Raw genomic sequence first — 26,863 nt, 5'->3', positions numbered from 1 at the left:
AAACCTCCCTTAATTCCTTTAAGTGTCATTGTAACTGATAATAATGATAACAAATGTGTAATACTGTGTAAAAAAAGTGTGTAAAACTTCATATAGTGAAGCCATGATACTTCTTGAGAGGGTTATTGTACCGTGAAGATCTCATATCGTTGCAACCCTAGTTCTTATATATCAAACATTTCCTCAAGCTGGCAAACAGTTGGCAATTACAAAGTTTCCCCCTAACAACTCATTACATACTTAACTGCCTAATTACAGTTAGGTCCTTGTCAAAATGTCTGCTTTGAAAACAACATACACAAGGAAGTCAGTGAAACTCAACACTATGCAAACATAACTCTTTATTTTCTTCCACAGGGAAAACACTTTCACAGATTTATCAACAGCAACATCACACATCATTATTAGGTCCACTTAAACTACTTTGACTGATAAATAAAAAAGACAGTAAAAAAGAGGCACACAAGGTAACATGATTGTGGTCTGTTTTTTATGTACAGCTAGATGCAGTCTTTACTGCTGCTGGGTTTTGCAAACTCAGGTCCATGTCTGACTTTCCAAGGGTTCAATGGTGCACATCACAATAAATAAACACATAAATAGATCACTGTGAGAGACCAGTCAGTGTGTAGTGGATTTGCAATAATTTGTTCTCTTTCTCACACGTTCGACCATCAAAAGCTTGATTGGGAGATTGTGAATCACATATTGGCAGTGTTTCAAATACAGTTCACCTCATAGCAGAAATTGTATTGGTCCTAACACAAGTGTTAGTGTGTGTTTCTTTTAAAGCTCAGTATATTTTTAATTTCAACTTAACACTTTAATAGCTGCCAAGCATCACGACTCTGCTTTTGTTAAATTTGCTACTGTATAACTCGTGAGGAAGTTAATATCTAGTTTCAACTAGCTGAGTAAGTCCATTAGTAATTCAAGTTAACTGGCAGAGCCACCGACACATGTACGTATTAAAACAAGACAAATTTGCCTCCAAAAATAAATGAGAGGAAACATCTTAAATTTAAGCAGCTTGAGTTCATTAACATGGTGACACACACATCAAGGTAACATTATACACAAAGTGGAGTTAAAAAGTAGGTGTTACTCATTTACATTATTTTACAATTAATTCCTTTCCTTCATACAGCTAAGTGAAAAGGAGCACATTTATTATCCATCAACCAAACTGCAAAAAGTAAACATTTCTGTTTTGAACACATCCTCACAAAGCTGCATTATTGGCAGTGGTTTTGGCTACAGATAGACACAGCTAATGCAGTATTTTATGTTGTGTGATTAAGTACCTTAAGCAGGTTACTTGATGGCTTTACATCTGACTGTTTTGCAATAAATCATAATTCATCTGAGATTGCAATTGCAAACCCTGCAATCTCCCACCACTTTGCCGTCAATTATCATTTCATTTTTAATTGCTTCATATATCAAAATAATTCCAATGACACAGAAACTCTGTGCTGATGAGGATTTTTTTTTGAGAATCTTAACAACCAGATCTGAGCTGGCAGCAGATTTACAGTGCCTTGGACACCTTTTTTGCAAACAACGTTAACAGATTAAAACAGTGACAAGCCTTCAATTAAATGCTTAATGTGTAACTGTTAGTACCGAACAACATACAGAGAGTGGACAAAAAACAACAGGTACCCTTTACAGTTGTGCTTCAAATCTAATACAACTGGTCTGAAACCACCTTTACTGTGACTGTGCCAAAGAAGTGTTGGATATAACTTGACAGAAACTTTGGCTGTAGTTTTGTAGTGTTGCACTTGATCGCATTATCATGTAAGATGTTCCAGCTTTTCATTGTCCCTCTATATGTCCAAATACAGGCAGATGGATCAACAGAAACCATGAAAAAACATGTATTTTTAAAATGGACATAAACAGTTCATTTGACTTGATTTCCTGACCTCTTCACTTTGGTTAACTGGGAATGAATACAGTTGCAGTGTCGAAGTTCACGGCCTCGGTTTAAACTTGACTTAAATAGTGAGTGCCATCATCTACAACCCAGTGCCCTTGGGTGTCATCTGCAGCTCTTTGAAGAGCCCTTCTTTGGATAACCTTAAAGTGGGCAAAAGAAGAAAGAAACAATATTAGAACCATGACTGAGATAATGAAAATGTAAATAGTGAAATACATTTAATTCAGTACAATGCAAATTACGTTAAAGACTGAAGTTTGGGTGTTTAGACACTGTCTTCTGTAGCATCCTGAGCTTATCAGTCATATTCTGCTGTGACAACTGACTGTTCACAACTTCAGGTCTAAATTCTACCTGACTTACACTTAATGTAAGTGAACAACAATGACCAACACAACCTTCTGCTTTAACTAGGATATTCAGCAGTTTGCTATTATTGTAAAAAAAAAAAAAAAACCCACAACCAATAAAAACAACAAAAACATTTCTGCTGCAGTCAATTGATCTTTCCTGATGACTTCCTAGAGATGACCCTGCATTTAAAAGTGTCCCATGTGTCTAAATAAACTGAAGCAATAAAAAGGAAACTAGATATGTTTTCTGAACGGTGGTAATAAAAAAAATCATCAACAGCTGCAATAGTTAATGCCTTAAGCATTTTAAAATCACACTGTGCAGAAAAACCCACTGAATGTATCCTGAATATAAACTTGAAATATTAAATGTCCTTTCACACCTCCTAAAGACTAGTTAAAAACACCAGCGCCTGTCTGATATACACTGGAAAAACTTTGTTTTACCAACAAATGTCCACATGGCAAAAATCTCTTCCTCAACCTATTCTACAATGTCTTGAGATAAGATAAATGAGGGTTGACATTAGGTTGAGTCCATTAGTACATCAGAGCAGAGGTGTAGAGTTGCTTCAGTGTTACTTTTGTTTAAATATGTCCCTGTTTTAGTGTTTATATTACGTATGAAAACCACTTCTCCAACCAGCTTTGTACTGCAACTTGCTGGAAACATTGATGAGCCCAAACTGGTAGAAAAGATCTCCATACACTTACATCTATGCAGTGACTCCCTTTTTTAATAAAGTGAGAGAAAGTGAAACACTGTATAGATGTAGTATGGAGTATGGAGATATTTTCTACCAGTGTCTAGATATAAAAAACTCCTAAATAAAAAAGAACAAACTAACAGAAAACACCCATTCATCAGGTAAATCAATAAGCCCCTAATAACATAAAAATAGCAGGTTTCAGTCAAACAGGCCAACTTCAAACATATGACTTAATTTTAAATTTCTTTCCTTTTCCAGCAGATTTGGCATGTGTAACAGCTGTATTATTGCATTTATTAAAACAGTCACTTTGAGCAGGTACATTGTGCAAACGTGTTGAGAAAAACTGTCAATAAGTCAATTACTTACTTAACACTACTACATTGTTGACACACTGTTATAATGTGACTGACAGATTGTTGGCATATATCAAATACTTAAGTTTACTCACCTGTTCATGGTACTTCTGGTTTTGGAGGCAGGTCCCCTCCCGAAACGACATGTTTTTAACTCTGACTGCTCCCTGTCTGTCGAGAGAGCGGGACCTGGGAGCTTTGAGCTGACTGCGCCGGTGCCATGACTTGAGCTGCTCACTCACTACATGCTGCGGGAGACCGCCGGAGCGGTAGTGTGGATGGTCCCATTGAGCCGGCGGGGAGATGTGTCTGGTGTCAGGAGGTAAAGGCCTCTGTGCTCTCTGGTGGGGCACAGCTGCATCTTTATAGTAATACTCATATCTGTTGGGAGGATAAGGAGCCTGCTGGGTGTAATGGCTCTGTGCCAAGTCCAGTTCAGGTTGGTAGACCACTTCTTTATTGTGATAGGCTTTGTGGAAATTGGGGCTGGACTGGTGCCTGGGATTATGGTAAAAGCCAGTGTGTGGGAGGGCTTGAGGTCCATAGCTGCCAACTGGGCTAGAGTGCTGGAATGCAGACTGATACTGTTTGGGCAAATCGCATGGCAGCTCCTGAGAAGGTGAGCTGTTGTAAGATGCAGATGAGTGTTCAGAGTTGCTGTCCTCAGAGTTAACATGGTTTCCATAGTTCAACGCAGGGGGAGGAGTCTCTGGTAAAGTTATTGCGTATTCTGTCAGCCGCCTCCTTGCACCTCTGGGGCGACCACGGTCTTTTGACATCTCAGGGTTGGATATCCTGCGCAAATCACACAGGAATTACATTGTTTGCATTAGTATGGCTACTTGAAAAGCAAACTCAACTTTTCAAAACATACACTTCACAGCACCTGATGTGATTTAAAATGAAAAAAGCTTTTATGCATGAAGCTAAATAACATGATCACAGGTTCAACATAGGTGTCCTGCCGCCATACAGTACTTGAGATATATTTGAGGTGCAGCTACCTGAGGGAGAGTTGTCTGTGCACACGCATCTCTGGTGTGGAAGGCGTGCTGTTCGATTGGGAGCGGCTCAGCTTCAGATGGGAAGCAAAGCAAGCCTCAAATGGTGGCAACACTTCACTTTTGGCTGGACTGCTGAACACACAAAACAGCAGCACAAGAAATATGTTACATTTTGTTTCTTCGCTGGTGTTTTTATATATCAAAACATTTAAAATACAGGAAAAAAACCCAGGTTTTGTTCACGAAGACAGGCATCAACAGTAGAAATCTCAAATATAAAAAAAATGAAAAGCTAAGTCAACGACTGCAGTTGAGTATAAAGGGTTTCAATGTTTTCACAAAAATAACTGTATTTCCTCTGACATCCTGTGGCTGAGATCATTAATGACTGCAGGTTAATATTAATCCATTACACAGGAAAAATACACATAATCACAGGCTGGAGTTTTTTATTACAGCAATTAACTACTGGACAATAAAAACTGAATTCTATCTCTGCGTCAAGGTGTCATTAAAATCAGTAGGATTTATAGTTGTTGTCCACAGTGACTGTTGTAGCACCAGAGCGAAAGCAGATGGCAGTGTTGCACATTCATTACCATCACTGACAAGTACTTTGTTATACTACAGGGCAGGAGCAAGAAGGTTTGCACTTGAAATGACAGTACTCAATGAGCTTTTGTCCAGCATTAGTGACAAGATAAAGTGTTCATCTTGCTCTATGATGTCTGCTCTATCATAAAGAAAATACAAAGCAGCACAAGTACACCACTCAGTGACATTGGCTACATAGCAATGACGTTTAACATAACTTTTAAAAGGGTGCACAGTGTTTCGGTTAAGGCATAAAAAGCATTAACTTCCATGTACTATTTCTGGCAGGCTTTCCGAAGAATCCAACCAGGACCACTTCCCTCACTACTACCAGTAGCCACTTGATCAGCATTTCACACAGTTCTCTACAATCCATGTAAACCACACTCTGTTTTACCCAGTCCTAAAAAGTCAATTAACAAGAAAGGAGTCAAGACCGATGGTCTGTGTTACCTCGTCTTGCTGGAGGAGCGCGACTTCTTGCTCTTCTCGTAGGGCTGGTCGAGACTTGACTCTGTCCACGGGGAGTGCTGGATGGGGGGAAGGTCACACACGGGGCTTGAGCTGAAACTCAGTTTAGAATCAAGGCTCGGGTGGGGAGACTGGCATGGGGTCAGTGGCAGGGTCTGGGGAGCCTCTATTGGAGACATGTAGGAGCCGTTTATGAAGGACTGTGTGGACACAGGGGGAGGCGGAGGAGGATCTGTCTCTCCTGAACAAGGGGGTCCTGAGGATAACTGGGATGATTGACTTGTCACTTCTAGAGGGAAAAAATAACAGAGATTATTAAGTGTGTGATACCTGCAGAAAGTGATTAAGTGTTGATAAACATTTATCTCCTTTAGGAATGCACCAATTTATCGACCACAAATTGGTATTGGCTGATTGTCGCCTTGTTGTACTGCATCTCTAATCTCTTCCACAGATTCTTAATGTATTCTTTATTTTATTAAGAGAACCCATGACCATTTAAGTATTCAAGATATGTTCACTGCTCATATTTCCATATTTTATGGTTAAAGGCTGTGTGGCAAACATTGTCCAGGCTTTAAACAAAATAAATTGGTCTTAGTCTGACTCTCGTCTACACTAGATTTAGAAAAAAAAAAACCTTGTAAAAACTGGTCTTACCTTCATCTTGCACTACAGAATCAGACAGAGAGCTGTCATCAGATGTGCCCAGATCTGAAAAACAGAAACAGAATTAACCCCCGGCACAGGTGGTTATAAATAAAGGGATTTGACTACAAACTATCTTGAAGTCTTGCCGGACGCCTCTCACCATGTTGTGCAATATTAAAAGCAGGGAGTGGCGATGATCGGCCGTGCTCCAGTCGCAGCTGAAAGGCCGACTCTTGAAGCCGTTTCAGTTTTTTCTCCTCTCTCTTGCACTGCTGTATTCGGCTCTTTCTAACAGCCTTACTCAGGTGATCTTCGTCGCAGAGCTTGCGCGCTGCCTCGTATATCTTCATTTGAAGCGACAGCTCACCATCCACTAAACTCAGTTCTGACTCCTGTAAAATGGTGGCGTGACAAGAGAGAGACAACAGTGTGACTCCTGAAACATTGAGGTTTACACATTGTTTATAAATGATATTATTCAGTCTTGCAGTCTCCACATGCCGCTTATACCTCTGCTCCTTGTGGGATGCTTTGATCGTCCAGTTTAAACGCAGCTCCAATACGTCTGCGAATCTGCGGAGGCTTCTCTCCTGGCAGCAGAGGGTAATCATCTGACAGCCGGCCTGTCAACTCCTAAACAACAGAGAAAACTTCACAAATCCAAATGTCCACAAAGCAACATCTGAACGTAACATAAAGTTCATTGTCTGGAAACAGATTCTGACTTGGTGAAATCAAAACAAAGACATCTTTTCAAACACTAAATCCTTTCATTTTCGTTGTTCAAATAAAGATACACATCTCAGAGTTTATTCAACCACTTCTGTGGAAGTTTTGAAATGATGTAACAGTATCTCAATCTGCTCTCTTTACATGTTGAGGCATACAGGTTTGTGGAATCTCTTGCACAATTCTGCGTTTGCAGAGATTTCCTTTCACAACACATTCTTTAGGTCTCACTTTCTCACAGCATCGAGTATCCGTGTCAAAGTCAAACCCAGAGCATGGCAACGCACTGTTAACTGATTTCATTATAGATCAGTCATTAAAACAGTTACTTTGAGTCACTCTTAGACAGCCACCTTTGCAGACAGACAAACACGTAAGCACGGCCAATGAGCTTACTTATTCTTTTGTCACTAAAAGAAGGGAGAGGCGTCATGCCTCCCATTAGTTCACCTGAGCGTGTCCCAACAGGAGTGCCCAGCCCGAGTGTCAACAGGAAAGAATGATCAGTCCTGGGATTTTACCCTGGAGCACCAACGCATGGCAGAGATACTCCCACAGGGATATGTGACCAGTTTCGAAGTGATTCAATGTGCCAATGTTTTGTCTCTACTTGATAATTCACAGCGCAGAGAGAGAAAGTACTGCAGAAAGTATTGGAAATGAAGGGGTGATGTGTGACAAAAGTCTCATGCTGGAGCTGGATTGAAATCCAGGCTGTCATGGGAACACTGAAGTCACTTTGACCAACTGAACCACCAGGATACCTCTTCAAAGGCTATGATACATTTAAAGAAAATCTCACAGCAGCCACATTGCATGTTCTAATTCAGTACACAATGTGTCCGAAAGGAAAGGGATGATGTTTGTATTCTGCTTGGCAGTAAGAGCCAAAATAAAAGCGTCACAAAGGACAGGAAGATAGATTAAAAGACCTTTTGTTTCCTCTCAATGGCCCATGACTCAACACAACCACTGTGACATTAAGGCTGGTTTGAAGCTAATGCAGACTAATTTGAGAAAGCATAAAAGTTTTTGGATATCTAAGTCCAGTCCGTGTTTGTGAACAACAGAAATCTGAAATCGTGTGAAAAATGTGTGAAAAAACACAAGTGTGGACACAAAACTTGATTTAATTCATCCACATTTGTGCAGACAGGGCTGAACACATCTTAAAAATGTCCCCTCTTGCAGGTTACTTTGTAAACCTGCAGTAAAATGCGTCATCAAACATCCTGCTATAAACTACTCCACCTATTTTTTTGGAATCACATGCAATACAGCAAGTACACTTTGTATCACCTCGCCTAATTATGTAACAATTGTCTTCAGTTTGACTTTGTCTGGGTCTGCTGAAACCTTTCATAAAATTTTAATAATCTCAGATTATCGTGATTATGTGACATGTTTACGGCTGTCGCAAATAGTTCAAAGCACCAAAGCCTCATTCCTAAAGTTGACATTTAAATTTTAAATCAACACTTGAATGCTGTTAAGCCTTCTTTTTTTGCATGTCTATTCATTCTGCTTAAACCTGGTATTTCTGCACAGTTGCAGATAAAGATTAGGCTACACTAATATTGTAAGTACTGTACAATTTGCAGAATTAGATTCCAGTAGCTGCTGAGTATTGTTTCTGCCTCATGTGATCCAAACATCTCCAAGAAAACAAAATTTACAACATTTTTTTTAATCAAACTAAATATTCTGCTTCTATCAACACTTGTTGGCATATAGCCTTTCCAAGACAACATTTTCACTGCAGTCAAAAAATGCTTTGCTCTCCTGCTTGCTGTGCACACACCTGTATAAACTTAGTGGTCTAGCAGCAAATCTAACAGTACCATAAATGACATTTATTCATTAAAGCAAGTTGATTTGAGAGATGACGTCATAAAACATGACGACAGACGTTGGAAGCTTCAATGTAATTCTTATTATGTAGTCAGTTTTTAAACAGTCGGCCTGTTGATTTGTAGATTACTTTTACTTACAGCTTCTCGGATGCAGAGATCCTTCAGGTCCCGCAGGCATTTCTCTAATCGGTTTTGGAGATCCTGGTGTTTGAGCTTCATGGCCCGCGTGTGCGTGGTCACATCCTTCGTATGCGTCATTGGGCTGTCAGAGCCTGCGTAATGCAACAAGAACGAAGCATAAGGACTCATCTGAGATTATGTGACTGTTATGACATATGTTATGTCATGATACTCTCTTTAATGATTATGTTTCAATCCAGTCAAGTCAATCACTAGAAATTTAAAACCCAGTTCTCCACATTATGAACAACTGTAACTATTTTGTCAGGCCAGGCTGTACGTTCCTTATGCCTGAACCCATTGGATGAGTAGTAACGGATGTAAACATCAACATGTTTACATTCTAAGCTAGGCTACTTCTTTGGTGAGGATAGCAGAGTGTGAGCAACTGCAGATGAATATAATCCGAGCGTCAATCCCTGTCTTAAAAGCTAGCGTATGAAATAACTGGCAACCTCCAGGTCTGAAAAATTAACAAACACTGCAAAGTGCCAAAACTGCAGTTCTCTGAACAGCCACTTGAGGCTGGCTCTAGAAGCCAGTCAATCCCCATAGACCCCCATGTCAAAATGCCCAGCTTCACAGCATAAATAAACATGTTTACACCCTCGTACAAAAATCAGATTTGGTCTCTATTGCTAATTTCCCCCTTCATGACAACTGTAGGGGAGTGAAGTTTTCTATAACTTGTGTTTACATTAGATTAAGGCGCAAAAGTTATGTATAATTAAGGGCAGGCAGCTTTGAGTGACGGGCTGTCTGCGGATAGTGTCTTCAGACTCTCAGTCACATCCAACCCTCGCTCCTCCACAGCTCCACCTTGTTGTTCAAATATAGTCACTTCTGGCTCCAAACAACCAACGTGGTGACCATAAATGCTAAGACTTCAAAACGGGAGTCCACAAACCAATGGGTGATTTCATGGTAGCTACGTCCATTTTTTTTTTAAAAATACAGTCTATGGTATAAAAGCTTTTTGGCTTATATAAATATGAAGGGTAAAGGGGGCTTGGACAAGAGTCACACTGTATGCAAGTTGTGTCCAACTAAGCTAAAATAGTCACAGTGAGAAAAAATAACTCATGTACAGGAATCAAACGTTTTGATGCATCAAGATTCTAATCGTATCGTTGGCCACTGAATCTCAATTGAATCGTGAGGTGCCTGGAGATTCCCGCCCCCAACTTAAAAGTGGTTTAGGATTGTTGGCCGCAAACATATGTGCATAACGTGTAAAAATGAATATGTACTTTCTGCCATAATGAAAACAAAACAAATCAAACATTCAGTAAAATAATAACATTTTAAGTCTATTTATAAATGCATGTTAGTGATATCAGAGCTAATGTTGCTACAACTGCATTTATCAGTCACGTCCAATGTCATGTTTGAGCAATAATATAACTTGTAAAAGTTAAAAATGTCCGTTGTAAAACTTAATTTATTCTTATCAAAACAATATTATTATCATTTCCTATTTCATGACCTTCATGTTGATGATGATGCCTGTTCTATTTAATTTTATTTTTACTTTGTCCTCTGTTGCCTTGTTGAGGGTAATCTGGCATGCTAATACTATGCTAACCATGATTTTAATTAGAAAGTGCCTTGTCACTACACTGCTCCAGATGAACTCTCGAGGCCACTACACACACACACACAATTGTTGCATTCAACACAACGTACCTTCTGTTTTTATCGTTGTTTTCTTTAGTGGCATGCAGAAAGACTGGCAGGATCTTCGTAACTATTAACAATGTGTTAGTGTTCTGTCTGCTGCTGTCTGCAGCCTTGGTGACTAATGACATTAAGATTAGTCTCAGGGCAGTGGGAGTGGCTTCAGGCAAAATGCACTGACCGCCACATACCTTCAGAGATTATTAACAGAATCCCTGCAGGTACTGACAAACATCTGAGGTGCGACAGGAAAGAAGTGTGACAGCATTACAATAGGGAAAAGAATTCCTCCTCTGCGAGTGACAATCCCCCTATTCTTTGTAGATCGACACTTTCTCATTGTATAGGACAGACATCACGTGGCTTAATTAAGGCGCAAGGAATGTCAGAGAGGCCAGAACTAATCAGTAGACACTGCTGGGCGTAGCAAAAACAGGGTTGCCAAACTTTGCAGCTGATTCTATGGGATTGTTACCATAGAATAATAATTCTAGGTGACCACAATCTGTGACTCCCTTTAATGACTTACAACATACAAAGAGCAACATATTCACTAGAGTTGCACCTGTTAAACTGATTAATCATTGGGTCAGAAAAGAGCCAAAAATGCCTATCGCATTTTTTCAAAACACAAGGTGACATATTCAAAGTGCTTGTTGTGTCTGATCAGCAGTCAAAATGAAAATATATCCAGTTTAATATCACAGACAACTAAAAAACAAGCAACTATTCACCACTGAGAAGCTGCAGCTACAGAAGTTTTTGCGTTGCTGCTTCAAAAAAGACACAAATGGTTTACTGATTGCTAAATTTTGTGCTGGTCAATTTTCTGTTCATCAACTAATGGATTACTAGATCAATTGTTTCAACTTTAGTAGTCACAAAACATGTTAATCCAGCAAAAGGTCAGCAAAAGATCAGACTTGAAATAGGTACTCCACTTAATTTACACACCAAAGTGTAACAGAGATTTCAGGGAGTACACCTGTTTAGGTGGAAAAAAGTTGTATAAAGCCTTTTATGGCTCCACAAGGAGCTGTATGAAGTCGGACTTGAGGCAGCTTCAGTTTGGTCCAAAGACTCCAAGTTTAAAAATGACAATAATTTCATAAAGAAGTTCTAAAAAGGTGTGTTCACCAGAGCTCTGTAGCCCACTCCTCATCTCTGCTTCAGGCTAGCGGCTCAAGGCTACGTTAGCTGCTATTAGCATAACAAACCCAAAGCTTTGACAAAACTGTGGTTGGCCAAGTTGCATTGTGGGTAATGTAGATGTCATGTTTGGCAAGAAAGAAATCAATGGAGTGCTCTTTTAATCTGGATCATTTGTGTTGCTTTCTTCATCTTGAGCAGGACACAGACAATGGACCAGATGCATTTTGGTCCCTGCCTGAGTTTTGATAATGACCTGTTTTCTTTAAATATGACTTTCATTTTCTTCAATGGGCTGGAATTACTACCTAAAACTAATTTAATTTGCTGTGTGCTGACGTAGGGAGTTGCTTCAAGAATGTAGATTATTTTATTGAGAACATATTGACATCACTGCTGCCAAGAAATTTGTAGCAGCGGTTGCTAACGCCATGCAATCTGCTATGATTGAGTTATTCTCTGAAAGGATGCCATTTTGCTAAACATCGGACGAAAGACAAGCTTGACAGATTCGATAATGATGCTGCAATAAAAGAGGTGAACTTGTGTCAGGGGAAGATTTATGTCACCGAGTCTAAATGTAACAGCAATGATGAAGAGAATGAGTAGGTAGAAATAAACTGTGTTTTGGCAAAAGACATCAAGATCATAACAGCTCTGTCACATGACAGACTACTGGGCCTGTAAGAGTCAATAAGCCATACCATTGCTTATGACTGCTGATGTAGGAATGTTTCTCTAAGTGTTAAACTTAAGATACTGATATTTTGTTTGACCTGTGAACAATGACTTTGTTTAGTCCTGAACAACACAAATATATTTGTATGTTTTGACTTGACTTTAGTTGGGATTTTTTTATTTGTCTTCTGTTTGAGGTCATTTGAAAGCAGCTGCTGTGATAAGATTACCATGTGCTGGACTAAGCAACACTGTAAAAAGAAACTATCTGAAAGTTAGTGTCCTGGTTGCCTTAAAATCCTAAAGAATTTGAGAAAATAAGTTTGAACTTTCAACTTGATTTTAATTCTGTTGTATGTCTAAATTCCTTATTTATGTAAGTAATGGTTTTATGTACAACTAAATTTAACGGTATGTGTGTACTACATTAATTTGGGTCTCCAGCCATGTCTACTGGCTAAAAGACCATGAAGCAATCCCCACGTAAATCCAGTTTTCACATTAATTAATGCAATTCAATAAAGCTGCCCAGTGTCCCTCAGACATATTTGGGCAGCCGACCAAAGACAATCTGCCGCCTAGTTTGTTTTCTACTAATTTTAATCTCACACGGCTGGCTATTGTCACTGATTTAGATTTCTAAGAATCAAGATTTGATGCAGCCCAACAATAAACTTTGCTGAAGCGAACTGCACTTACACAAATGATCACATTTATGATGTTGCACATGTGTACATCTGCAAGTTTTGATATTCTGAGACTAGAAAAATGGAGGAATGTTTTAGAGGGCTGCATTGGGATTGGGTCCTGTGGAACGCAAATATCGCGGGAGCAGGCGGTTTGAATTTTGCTGCGGGTGGGAACGGGCGGCTAAAAAAACCACGGCGGCATCACTACGTGCGACAATTACGCACAGCTGCGCGCTCTTTATAACTCACTGTGAACCTATGTTGCATAATTACGTTACGTTGCAGTGGCATTTAACTATGTCTTTAGTGCCTGATTGTGCATTCCTTTATTTATAATAAAAATGTGACTAAGACAGTTGCGCTAATCCATATTTCAAAAATGCTATAAGTGATGAACAAAATGTTTACCTGAATGAAGGATGATGCCGCTGTCTGTGTCACTGATCTCTCCGTTGCCCTCCATGTCAGTGGATCGACTTCCTGTTGTTATTTTTCAGTGGATAATGTTGACGCTCACCATTTCCTGTAAAGTATTATTTCAATGTTAGTATCCATTACAGTTGTCAAACTTTTCCACAAAAGTCAGGAATCATTTGTGGCAACATTGGACTTAAAAGTGGACACACTTCTGGTACTTTGGGTGTAATGCCCAATACAAAAATGCAAATTCCATCAAGAAAAACTAAAATTTGAGTGGGCAAGATTCAACTTTCCTGTCCCCAAGGTATCTTTGTCTTGTGTCTTCAAAAGGCAAAACCAGACCAGATTCAAACTGTGACATTTTAGCTCAAAAAACAGCACAGCATTTAAACCTGCAGCCTTCCAGTCCATTCAGGACGATTACAAGCCACTCAAGCAATAGATGGTTAGATAAAATCTAAAACCAAATCTAATGCCAAACAGCACTAACACAAGCTCTCCAAAGACTGCACAATCCTTTATCTTGTGACCTGCTAATGGAGTGATTCAGGTGTGACTTTCCTTCATGACCCTACAGTCAGGTATAGTCATAGTCTTCCACAGCATGAGTACACACACATGTTCCCAAGTCTAGGGTGTTTCCTGTGACTGCCTGTTTGATAGTCTCTGATGTCACATGATCACCATTATCTCACTCCTTCAGATAAGAGGCTCAGAACACATGAGCCATATATTCAGCTGGTGTCAAGTAAAAACTGTGAAACTTGTTGGTTTGATTATTAACCAAGATAATACAGGAATGTGCTGCTGGTTGCATACCAACACGCAGGGGAGGTTCACCTCAGCTAGGAGGCTTCCCCGCAGTCATTGTTTTGAGGAACAACTAGATGAGGTGAAGTCATGAGCAACATGCAAGAGCTGTTTCTATCGTATGTTTGTCCAGGCTCATGGTGACGCCCAGGGATCCATATAAGGGTGTCCCATTATGATCCTGAACATGACACATCCTCCAAACAGCTCCCATGACTGTGACTGTGACACTGCACTCCTCCAAATCACAAATAATTGGCTGCTGTGTTTGAAGAATTAAGGCGTAACAGCTCATGCACAGGACATTAAATAAAAACAACAACAACCTACAGTGCTGAATTCAAACTCAATTTGGTTTGAAAAATAAATGTAAACATACGCTACTTGTACTTTCGACAAACAACTACACATTCAGAGCTGATCTATGAGTCTAAAACTGGATTGTCTGCACATGGCTCTCAACATGGTGGCGGCTGAACCAGTGGCTAGCAGCCAACTATGCTAACAGCGCAAATAGTGCTAACAATTGCAACAGTGCTGACAGACCTAACAGTGTTGATGTGTCCGGGGAATATAGGGCAGGCACTATGCTTATGACAATGACGTTGTTCCGCCGTTGTGGGTTGGGACAGCGTCATCAGCAGTAGTCATCATATGAGCACAGTGCAGAGACATGGCGATTAGCTAGCAAGTGGGACAAACTCACAGGGACTACAGGCACGAACATGCACGAACATGCATGCGCAGCCAGTCTACCACAACAAAGAACAGAGAAGCTCAGATTACAACACACGCAGAGGGAGCGTGATCTCATTCTCTGCTCAGGACACCATTACTCTACTATACTTTTACATATCTAATAGTTGTTGCTGTAATAATGCTCCGAATGTTGTATAAGGCACCTTTAGAGGTCACATTGCTGATCAATTTAATAACAACAAAAATCAAAAAAGTAAAGGAATAAACCCACTGGGGATGCAACGAGAGATAATTTACATCATTAATCAATACATATTTTTTTTGAATAATCAACTAATCATTTAATAAAAATGTCTAAAATATTGAAAAGTTACCATCAAATGTTCCCAGAGCCCAAGGTGACGACTTTATAATAGTTCAAAATCCAAAGATTTTTCATTTACAATGATACAACCCAGAGAAAAGCAGCAACTCTTCACTTCTGATAGGCTGGAATCATCATATATCAATTTGCCGCTTTTGCTGGATACTTATAAAGTTATTTTACTTTCAATCAAGTCGATCAGCTACCTAATGATCAACCCTTTCAGAACTAAAAACCAAAATATGATGATCTAATTCAGAACTTAATTTATCAGGTAGGTAACTTAATCCAACAATCCCCACAAAGACAGGCTGTACAAAAAAAATTGAGTCATACGTCTTGGGAGTGTTTTAAACTTTCGGATTCCCAGTCACCAGCTCAAGGTGTGCTTATCACTGAAATCCCCTGAAAAACCGTCAGACTCTCATCCCTGCACCGCACAAGGATGGAACCAAAACTACTAAAGTAGTTTGATGCACTGTAGATGTGCAGTAGCTTGCTGTCAATATATATGACATGACCTGTTGATATACTGAACTTTTTTCCAATCAAATGTTTTGTTGGACATATTTTCTCTGTGTGAAATGTTTATATTGTGCGTCATGAATCCCAACATTTTTCTATTTCTAACACAATATTAGATAAACAAGTACAAACTGGGCATTTCTTTAGGGATGGGTTTAGAGAAATCAAACACACCTATACAAAAACAGGGAAGGGGTTGTCTCGACCCTGAAGGTGCTAAGAAACTGTAGGAAACAGACAAAACAATCACACCACACTGATGTAGTGTGTAAAATCATCCATGTCTAAATATAAAATATTAACTTAACAATACAATCAACACGATGACAGTTACCCCACACCGATCAAAAATAAATCACCTAAATGATGTAAAGTACATCAAACACTGCCAGCTGGACAACGTATAAAAAAATCTACTTACTTTATGAGAAACTTAGAAAAACTGTCAAAATCCAAACGGCAAAAACTTTCTTTCACAACTCCCGACTTGAATGGAAATGCACAAAACCTGAGCTGTGTAGAGTCTGGACAGGAATGAGAGACTCGCCCACTAAGAAAGCGCTGCCTGCTGTAGAGGAGTGGCCACATACAGAGGGCTGAACACTTGAGTCAGTATCATATAACCCAGCACTCCTGCCTGAGTTTGAAACTGTGTCAACAACAATGACAAAGATACTGAGAAATTACACCTCACTTTGCCCTCTTATCAGCATCCTAATAGATGGGTGGTGGCAACCTGTGCGAAACGTGTGCCCCATTACAAAAGCACTACGACTATAAAAAGTAGTCACACGGTATGACAAACATCGAAGACCCAGGTGCAACTTATGAGCAACAGCACTTATGAATATAATTTTCATTTTAAAGCTGAAACGATTTATCAAGTAGTCTATTAGCTGACAAAAAATTACTTACACAATTAATCACTTACCAAACTTGTTGCCAGTTATTTTTTTAAGTAATTATGCCAAACTTTGCCAATCCCAGCTTCTAAAACATGGAGATTTTCTGCTTGTCTTTACATTGTATGTTAGTAAATTGAATATCTTGGGTTGTGAACTGTCTTTTTGGACCAAACAAACAATGTAACAACATCACCCTCCAATCCGAATACTGGTGACTAAACAGTTAATCGATTAATTGACAGAGTATTCCACAGATTAACCAGTATTGAAAATATAAATAAGTTACAGCCCTAATATGATGTTAGTAATCAACCCATTTTAGCAGTCTACAAGTCTTGTTCAACTCTTTCAATTTTGTTGATGGTTTCTTTTTGTCCGGGTACGTGGGACAATATGCAAAGCAAATATTCATGCTTACATCACTGATAATAGATGACTCAATGACTTGATAACTGACTGTTGATGACTTTCACGCTGACTCCTCTCCTCGTCTGTTTTCTTAACAATAAACTGTCGGTGTCACAGTTCAGCTCTGCATACAAAGGTCAAATATCTGGCCAATGCATGTCTACTGCCATCTCCTGGATGTTCAAACAGCCAGTAAAAATGAATAACCAATTATGAACTTAGAAATTTACTAGTGTGCAAATAGCCCTCTAAACTTTGGCACTTCTCTCACTTCCAGGCTACCAATGCAGAGGCCTTTTTGTAGCCTGACATTTTTGCCTCCACTAAAAAGAGGGAAACACATGTTGGTGGGATAGTCCGCATGATTTACAGAGACCCAGATGCAGCACCTGCTCTCTAACTGCATGGCTCACATTCATTCTGAATCTCAATATTCATTTTGGCTTTCCGGGAATGCTGGTGCTCAGACATGCTGAGAAAAGGTCCAGCAATTCCCAGACACTCAAGAATCAGTTCTCAAATGACATGGCACCGAGAAAGCAGCAGCCACGGTGACAAAAGCGGCAGATATTTGGTTCAGTGACTTCCACATTTAGGTTTCACAGTGGGAAGAGACAGGGTGCATTTCACAGAAGCTTTTACGTTTGGCATTGACAATGTAGTGAAATATTAAATCTGATTTCTTGCACTGTTGTATTTACTTTATCTGACCAGTATTATAAGCTGATATTGGCTTATCACAGATCAATGACAAGTTGACAAAATGTATGTTAGCCCTGCTAGCTTACAGCAAACCACCAGCCACTGTGCACTAGCTCCATTTAAGCTGGAACAATAAATCAGTCGGGCCGACAGATCAAATGGTATTGGCAAATATGTCAGCCGATAAATAACAAGTACAGAAATAACAAGATATATTTTGATACTAGTCAATGCTCTGTATTCTGTCCATCAGAAAGTCCTGAAAAGTTTTTTTTTTTTTTACCTGATTTTATACCTGCCTAAATAGTCCTGAGTCAGTCGGGCTATAATCTCTATACATATATAATTTTTGTTTGTCATATTTTGTCTGCTGCATTTATATCAGTAAGGGTGAGCTGACTAACAGAAACATCCCTCTGCATGATGCATTAACCAAATCGCACGCTCCAAAATAACCACAAAGTTGAATCAGCACCTCTCTAAAACAGTTTCAACAAAAAAACTGAATATTCTAACCTTCATGAAGGCAGCATTTATTGCAGATTCTTGTATTAGACTACATTAGTTTTAGCTAGGTGTGCCTAATAAACTAGGAAACAACTACAAGCTACCAGCGCCTGTATAGTTAATAGAATAAAAGAGCAGCAGCAGCAGCAGCAGCAGTGCCTTGTGTAAACAGGCAGCATACCAAGCAGTTTGATAACCTAAAATCAGATACAAGGGAAGTGCAATTATATAAATGAACAACAATCTCTTCCGTTCATGGGAACCAAAGTTTAGAGGTTATATCAACACTAATGCTAACAGTATTTTGGAAGCATTTTTTATCCTTCAATTATGGAATTACAACAACTGTGCAGTTATGTCCATCATGCTCGACATTAAGACTACAACTTCCCTCGACACTGCTGTAAAACAGACACTTGTCCTGTGTTTAAGTAGCCAGTTGGTGGATGTCATGGGTAGTTTATATAAACCAGAGGTCCCCAGGAGACAGAGACAGAGCTTTGTGTAGGCAACCCAGCAGCTGGCATAACAAATTCTTTAAATATTCTTGAGTCCTTTATAAGAGTACGGCTAGACTACCGCTGCCAGTGTGTAGAGCCATCAGCTGCCAGAGGATCACACAGTTTCCCCTTAATATTTTGCAACTTAGCTTCTCCGCCAGGTGCTACTATATCATCTCACTGTCATGATGCTTAAATCAAAGATGGGGATACAAAAAAAACTGCTACATTACATTACAGTAGTTACACTAATGGAGTACAAATCCTTAAGCTTTAAAAAGGCAAACAAAGCAACTCTGGGAGCTGCTGGGTCTCCACCCACCACCTCCCCCTGCCTGCAGCCAGCTCTAAGTTTTATGTTGCCTAAGGGCTCTAATTGACTGTAATAAAGATGTGAAAAAAAATACCACGTGTATCTCAAATGAGCAAGCGTGCAGAAGTGGTGTGTCTGATGTGGATTACTGAATTAGAAGTTTGTGCACACCCATGCAAATCAAGGTCTATTCTAAACTGTGGCCAAGCCCAAGGCCGTGGCTGAGAGTGAACAAGCTTAAACACATCAACACCATTACATACAGAGACAGACATTTAAAGCTCCTCTTAAGTAGCTTTTAAATTGGAAAAGTATGATTGTTCCACACTGTCTTGATAGTACTTAACTGTATGTGTATTCTGTATAAGCTTGTTCAAGGTCTTTGTTGAAGCTATTTGATGTTTATACTGAATGAAATATTAAAACCAAAGATTTAATATAATTGTATTCTTGTAACAATACAGCAAATTGACATATTCTAGACCATTTTTGCATCTGATTTCTGTAATTTTCCAAGTTTATTTCGACATATCTTGAAAATTTAGGCTCTCCATTAGAATTTAAAAAATGAAGTTACATGAGTTTTACTAAAGTTTGGCTGCACAGCTTAAGTTTGTAATGACTATCCCAACAGCAGTTCACTGAGGTTTCAGGGGTTAAGCTGCTCATGTCCTTTTGCCCCCTGGTTAATGCTCAGGAATGTGTAGACAGCAGAAATGGTTCAATGCACAGAAATCACAAACTAACTACTGAGACTTCTGCTCTAAAAAAAATCTTTATAGAGAATAAAGTAAAACAATATCATTCGGTTTCAAATATATCAACCATTTTGTAAATTATGTTCAAACTTCATAGGGTAGGTGTACTGTTAAACTGCTGTCATATGATAACCCTGAGTGTGAATGCATGTAAGACAGCATGAAATTCCCCTGTAAGTTGAATTTCATTGTTCTCCACCGTTAGGTTATCTGTTAACTGCTGTGTGTTTCTGCTGAAAGAGGATGTTGCTAATTTATGTACTTCTCTGCTGGTCAGTGCAGTCACATATCTTAACACAGGTTATGGTCCCTTTACACTGTGGTTCTCTTTTACACAGGACTGACAACTTCATGAAAACACCAGGGATTATCCCTGAAACACAGCCTTAACTTTCTATAGGAACAAACAATAAAAGATGGAAGTAAACTCAGTGTCCTGTACTATAATTACATATTTTGTGGCTAGGTTTAAACTACTGGGAAAATGTATAATGAATGTTACCAAACAATTATGACATAATAAATATAAACATATAATGAATACACCTGAATACTGTAGTTCTGTACATGCAAGTACATTTACACAATAAAGCCAAATGGTGCGACAACATTGAAAAGGGCTGGACCAACGTGAAAGTTGAATTACGCGTCAGGTAACGTTATAGAGAAATATAACGTATTTATTCATCCATTTTATCCCCCCGCTAACTCAGCTTCATAAAGCTGCTGGGCCTCGGCTTTGAAGAGTTTCTCAAAGTTTAGAAACTCGCTTTACTTGTGAACTTTTCCCAACATTTAACTATCTACTCCCACGTACTTATTTTCAAAGGAGCAGTGAGTCAAGTTGCATTAGTAACACATTGCGTACATGTACACAACGTTTGTAAAACAAAACTTGCAACTTCATCGCCTTTGCTCTTACCTCAGTAACGTTAGCTAGTTAGCTAGCTAGCATCGTGCCTCATCTGCATCCATACAAACTGCGCTCCATCGGCTCTCAGTCTCCCAGATTTGAGCTGGAAGTTTATTTCTATTTACACTGACAAAAGAGCAGAAGAACCCAACACCAAGTCCTCGAGTTAAGTCTCTGTGGTCTAACCGAGTGGACCCAATATAACACAAACATTAAATTAACACTTTACTCCCCTAGCCTAACTTTTTTCTGTTGGAGAGGCTACTTCTAAAGTAAAGCTACGCAGTGCCGCCTTCAGGAACTGTCGGAAGAAATGACCCAGCTAACAACATAAAGTATTTACCATGGCAACCGCATTTCCGACACTCGAAGTAAAAATGGCCATGCGTGTCAAATTTAGTCATAAAAATCAAAAACAACATAGCGAAAGAGATTAATACAATTCAACATTCTAATTTCATTAATTAACAAAGGGTTATTATTCTAAGGTATTGTCGTTGTTTTATTCCTGCTTTCCGTTTCTAATTCTGCCAATGTGTCCCTTGATTGCTTAAATAAAACAATAACCTCCATGTGAAACAATCCGTGGATGGATCGAGTTGCCATTATTGTCACTTGGTGGCTATTGAATAGGCTTCAAGTAATATTTACCAACATGTTTTTGGGAATCACGGGCTTTAAATGTGTTTGTGAACGCCGCATGGTTCATCCTCTTCTCTGGTACTGTGTGGGCGGTTTACCGGCAGTAAACACCGTCTCATGGTTATTCAACGGATTTCGACATCAAAACAACTTAAGTAATACTAAACATAGTCAAAGTGCGGGTTTTTTACGGAGGAGGACAACGTGCGTTGAAGGAGACGAATATCAGCATTATATTCTACAATGTTTTAGCCACTAGAGGGCAGCAGTGCGTTACTCAGACCTTTAATCCTGTAAACCATGTGAACAGTCAGGTACCAAAACATCCAATTTTGACTCTTCTGATACAGTAAGCTACTAGTAGATGCTGCATCAGTGGCTAAAATGATGGTGGTGATGGTGATGGTGTTTCAAATGAAAGAGTGAATAATAATAATGGAGTCCGCTTTAAGAGAAACACATGAATGAATTGTAGCTTACTTATTTACTAAGTAAATATTTTATGACAGCTAATGACCTTTAGCCATTCACACATCCAGTGGGTCACTGCAAATCAGACCTGATATAGACATTTACCCTAACAAGACCTAATCATTATGAAAGATCATTATTTTTATTTATTTATTTATTTTTGCTGTGCATCACAAACCAACAACCTAAAGCCATTAGCTCAAATATACACCTTTGCTACAGCGATCAACATTTCATGGCATATTTAGTGACAGATAGTGGCTGAATGTGTCTTTGTTCATGGACAATAATGAAACTGATCATCACTATTTTCTATTCACAACAAAAGTATGTCTTCTGTTTTATAGACACATAACTTTTGCTGTTTAACCAAATGTTCTTTTTCACATTTCACATAATTTAAGTCCAAATTCTACCTGTGCCATTTGTTGCACAAATAGAGATTATTATATACTTTGGAAAATTCTGGTATATAAATATGTTTTAACTTGTGTAAAGCAATGAATTGTAGTAAAACACATAATTGGCAGTGATAAACAAAGTCTGTTTTTTTTTTTTATCAGCACTTCCTTTTCTCTCATCAGACACAAAAACATTTACCACATCTGTCTCAGTGATTTTATTTGCCAGGCAGTTAATTGTTGTAAATAAATCTGAAACCATGGCTCTTTGATATTAATCCTTGATCTTAATTCTTGTAGGAAGAACTGTTATTTGGAAAAAATAATACATATTTTTGAGTATTCACCTATGAATGACATTTGTGTCCAGATGGGGAACTTTCAGTTAAAATAAAAAAAAGTGATGACCCTCCCCTGTCATCAGATGTCAGCAAATAACCTGACATCTGATGACACTGGAATGGAGGACTTCTTGTTTCACAGGACAATCAGAAATGAAGCATAAATGCGCTTTTCTCAGTGAGCCGACTCTGTACAGATCAAACAATGTAGACATGAGCTTACTTTTAAGGAACAAGGAAACCACAGTCAATCATCTGACCTGAGTGCTGCAACTCTGGCATAATCTCTGTGTAAAGGTTCTGCATGTTGGTGGTTAAACAGTGAAGTTAATACACACCCCCCACTGTGACATAGTTTATGTCTACATTCACTGCAGCTGCACTTACAGCAGGGCAACACTGAAACAAACTAGATATCACTAATGTGACAGTATTTAGAGTGTGCCTTTGTTCATACTGTTCACTCCAGGTAAGGTCTGTCTGTACAGAGAAAAGTGCTGATAATATGAACATGCAAGAAATAGGTTTTCACAAAATATTTTTTACTTAACAAAAAGGTTACAAAGTTGAAAAGATACATACAAAAATGATATCAACTAGGTGTAGTGCAACTTCACAATAAAACTATAAACAGCAAAATAAGTGACAATAACAGGATAAAAATAAAAGCTAAAACATAATTTAACAGTAGCACTAGTGAGAGTCATTAAGTTAGCAAACTGTCTGAATAATTTTGGTCATAAAGTTAGCTAAGGTTAGTTAGCATCAGCCTGTAGCAGCAAAACCCCTCAGCTGAATATGGGTGTTTATTGGTTATAGATTCAACTTTATATATGTAACAGGAATAATGTGTCATTTCTTTTCCTTAACAGAAGATACATAGCCAAAGACTGAAATATTATCAACATCAAAATATTAGACCAACTGATAGTAGTAGTGTTAGTGTGTCAATGAAACATCCGTATCGCCCTGCTCCAACATCCAGGCTTTTACTTTTATTGTTATTTTAACAATTATAATTTTATAGTGATTTTACAGTTATTCATTTGTCAAGTTGAAGATCATAGTTCATGCATCAAGGAGCATGACAGATCTGGTTTTTGAAAATATGAGTTCCGTAATGAGAGGCTGCCGACATGAAAGAGCTGCAGCAGAGCTGTGAGAACATTACCAGTTTGTAGTCTCACCATTAAGATTAACAGAAACTGACTTACTGGAAAAGCCTGATAAGACTCAGTGCCAAGGTCACACCTTTCATTATGTGTGTACCAGACTGGCACAATACGTCAGTTTGCAGTTTATTAAAGGGTTTTTATTCAGAACAGCTGACATCTCTTACAACTAGTTTGCTATTACTTCAGAAATGTAGATTTTCCCTTTGTAATATATATAGAAATGTAAAGTACTTTTATTTTTAAACATGTTAAATAAAACTAATACTATGTTAACTTTGAAGAAAATATTTGCCATGAGAAACTTGAGCCACAACAGCTCAGCTTAACTTCTGAACTCACAGATTGAAACACTTTCAATGATTCATACATAAAACAAAAAATGAGTCTGCATCTATTATCATTATTGTATTTCATTTATGTGAAACGTGTTCCATCTTTTCAGTTAACAGAAACGAGCAACTGTCATTCATCACTGTTGGTGAGCTGGTGGTTTGTACCCTGGCTCCTCACGTCTGCATGACTATGGGTCCTTAAGCAATTCAGTAAACCTGAAAGCCGTCAGCACCTAGCACTGCTGTGTGTCTGTGTGTGTGAATGTGAAGCTTGTGGACTGCTCTGTTCTCAAGTTAAAGGTGCCATCCATTAAATACAACATTGATCCGTAACACTGTACAATAAACACACACACAAAACCTTAACAAAGAGGATAATGTACATGTTTGTTATGAAGTTAAACAAAGCTATAGATTCATTCAACTTTAAACTTATTGTTACTTAAAGTTATGTAACTTGTAAAAAACTAAAAAAAAAAAAAAAAAAGGAAAGCCACACATGCAGAACTGTGATACATTTATTTTAACTTGTAAAGATCGACACATCTCCATCCTGAGGGAGGCTGTTTTCTGAAATGTCAAACTTTGAAAGTATAAACATATGCATCACGGGGTGTCGGTGGCTTAGTGGAAGCAGGCACCCCATGTACAAGGCTGTTGCCGCAGCGGCCCGGGTTCAAGTCCAGCATGTGGCCTTTTGCTGCTCTCTCTCTCTCTCTCTCTCTCTCTCCCTCTCTGTCTCTCTCTCTCTCTCCCCCTTTCACACTTGGCTGTCCTGTCCATTAAAGGCAAAATGCCCCCCCCCCCACTACGCTCTACAATGCGAGAATACTCTGTTCTGTAAGTGCTGTCACTGTCAGTGCACACATATGGGTTCTTTAAAGAGACATGATGTTGCCTGTTGGTTTAACAACAATAAAATACAATGATCTAAACTTCTAATGTTCATCTTTTACTTGATATCAAACCGATGGTAGTTTTTTGTGACGTTGTTATAACTGTCTTACAAGAGAAGCTGGTCAGTGCATCTCTGAGATGACTTTTTTTTCAAGCAGGGCAGGGGAAATTCCTGACCCTTTGCACCCATAGCCTGGCACCCTACCTGGTTTTCATGTCTGAAACTACTCATATACAACTGAAACACAAGTGGGCATGCATGAACATTTGAACTTTCATATGTGCTACCAACACCCATGTGAAAACCGTTGATTTCTCAGAACTTCCATTTAGCAGTACCCTAAGTGACTCTGCTTTGTTGTCAGACAGTAAAGACGTTTTATAGACCTGGGAGAAGTTTGTTCACATACAAATGTTTTGCATAGTCTTCCTCTCAGTAGACAACGCAGGTATCAGATCTGAGCTGCCTGTTGTTTTGCTATATGCTGGCCGAGGAGCCTTTTGTGTTTTGTTTTTTTAGACAAACTTCATCTAGAATTACTGCCATTGGGCCCCTTTTCATATTTTAAAGCACTTTTTGATTACACGTGAGAATTTCTACCATCTTCCACACAATTAGCTTTTGTTTCCTGTTTTTAGGTTGCCAGTTCTCCTTGTATGAATAAGTGTGACTTGCTTCTCACGGTCCTATTAGTGTTCTTGTTCACTTGTGTAAAACTCACCCATGAAAGTGAAAAATCATAAATGACCTCATATTTCACACCTCTGAGTTTTTTTTTCTTTTTAAATTTAGTGTTCTCTGTTTGCACTCTTTCATGCCAAGAGGACAACGCACAAAACGTCTGTCAAACCACACACAAAGTGCACAAAACTAAACAGCTACTGGTACGCCTAAAAGACGAGATAAAATCTGAGATGTTGAGTGGATTATTTCATTTTGTTAACCTGAGTTACAGTAAGCAGAGGCAGCCAGTGTAACATGATAAAATGAGTAAATGACAAAGAACCAACATTTCCTGTATTTCTTCAACATAACACACAGACAGACACAGCTTAATTATTGTATTGTCTCTACTTAATTCCAGTCAGTTAAGAAAAGAAATATCCTTTGACCAGCCAATGCTGATATTATTTTAATGTATTATTGTATTAATACACCAAACACTGCTTTCATGTTGAGCACTTTTCCAAAACTTTGAAACTTATCACTTATGGATAAAACTGTGCACTTATACCTCAGCAATGGGCAGTGCTACATTAGGGAACAACATGAAATGCTACAGGTCCCTGCATTTTATTATTTGTAATTGCACAAGTATATCCTAAAAGTTCATTTTCTTTACAACAGACAACATAGAAAATAATTTCACCTCTTTAAACGCCAGGATTGTCACTGACAAGCAGCTACAACTGAGGATGATAACAAAACTAACTTTAATAATGCTGCCAAACATTAACATGTTTATAATGATAGGTTTTTTTTATGAATCTTCCTAAACTTAACTAAAATGACCTCATCTTTTTGTAGCATGATTGTCTTCACTGCAAGTCACAGTTTGGAGCTGCAGCACTTGTTGTGTAAGTTCACTGAAATCAAATGTAATTTACTATTATAAGTCATTGGTTTCTGAATTCTGTTTATGGAAAGGGTTGTTATAAAATTTGATGTGTGATTTCTTTTTTATATTGTGATGCAATAAAATCAGTTATGAAAACAAATGGGCCAAAGGTTTGGTGAGCA

At 38.6% G+C, this 26,863-nt stretch overlaps 1 protein-coding gene across 2 annotated transcripts; it reads right to left on the bottom strand.

The window, feature by feature from the left end:
- Positions 1 to 321: 321 nt before the first annotated feature.
- On the bottom strand, positions 322 to 21,148 carry inavab (innate immunity activator b). 2 transcript variants are annotated; one of them, XM_033625527.2, is made up of 10 exons: positions 20,873 to 21,148; positions 13,448 to 13,562; positions 8,805 to 8,938; positions 6,595 to 6,717; positions 6,245 to 6,476; positions 6,094 to 6,147; positions 5,416 to 5,722; positions 4,369 to 4,500; positions 3,460 to 4,159; positions 322 to 2,085 (listed from the first exon to the last, which is right to left on the bottom strand). In XM_033625527.2, exons 2-10 carry the CDS (start codon positions 13,500 to 13,502, stop codon positions 1,993 to 1,995), a joined length of 1,830 nt encoding a protein of 609 aa, XP_033481418.2. In that variant the 5' UTR covers positions 13,503 to 13,562; positions 20,873 to 21,148; the 3' UTR covers positions 322 to 1,992. The 2 variants fall into 2 exon arrangements, with proteins under 2 accessions (XP_033481418.2, XP_033481417.2); XM_033625526.2 differs by lacking the exon at positions 20,873 to 21,148 and adding an exon at positions 16,279 to 16,436.
- Positions 21,149 to 26,863: the final 5,715 nt, after the last annotated feature.

Source organism: Epinephelus lanceolatus, chromosome 1 (genome assembly GCF_041903045.1).
Source record: "Epinephelus lanceolatus isolate andai-2023 chromosome 1, ASM4190304v1, whole genome shotgun sequence".
In the NCBI taxonomy this organism is placed as follows: Eukaryota; Metazoa; Chordata; class Actinopteri; order Perciformes; family Serranidae; genus Epinephelus; species Epinephelus lanceolatus.
The sequence above is the reverse complement of the archived record's forward strand: the minus strand, read 5'-3'. Positions and strand labels throughout refer to the sequence as shown.

Coding starts and splice junctions, on each gene's coding strand:
- inavab (XM_033625527.2), bottom strand. CDS start 13,502: ATGGAGGGCAACGGAGAGATCAGTGACACAGACAGCGGCATCATCCTT. Junction 6,718..8,804: donor ATCTCTGCATCCGAGAAGCT/GTAAGTAAAAGT, acceptor TCTGTTGTTTAG/GAGTTGACAGGCCGGCTGTC. Junction 5,723..6,093: donor TTCTGTAGTGCAAGATGAAG/GTAAGACCAGTT, acceptor TTTTCCCTCTAG/AAGTGACAAGTCAATCATCC.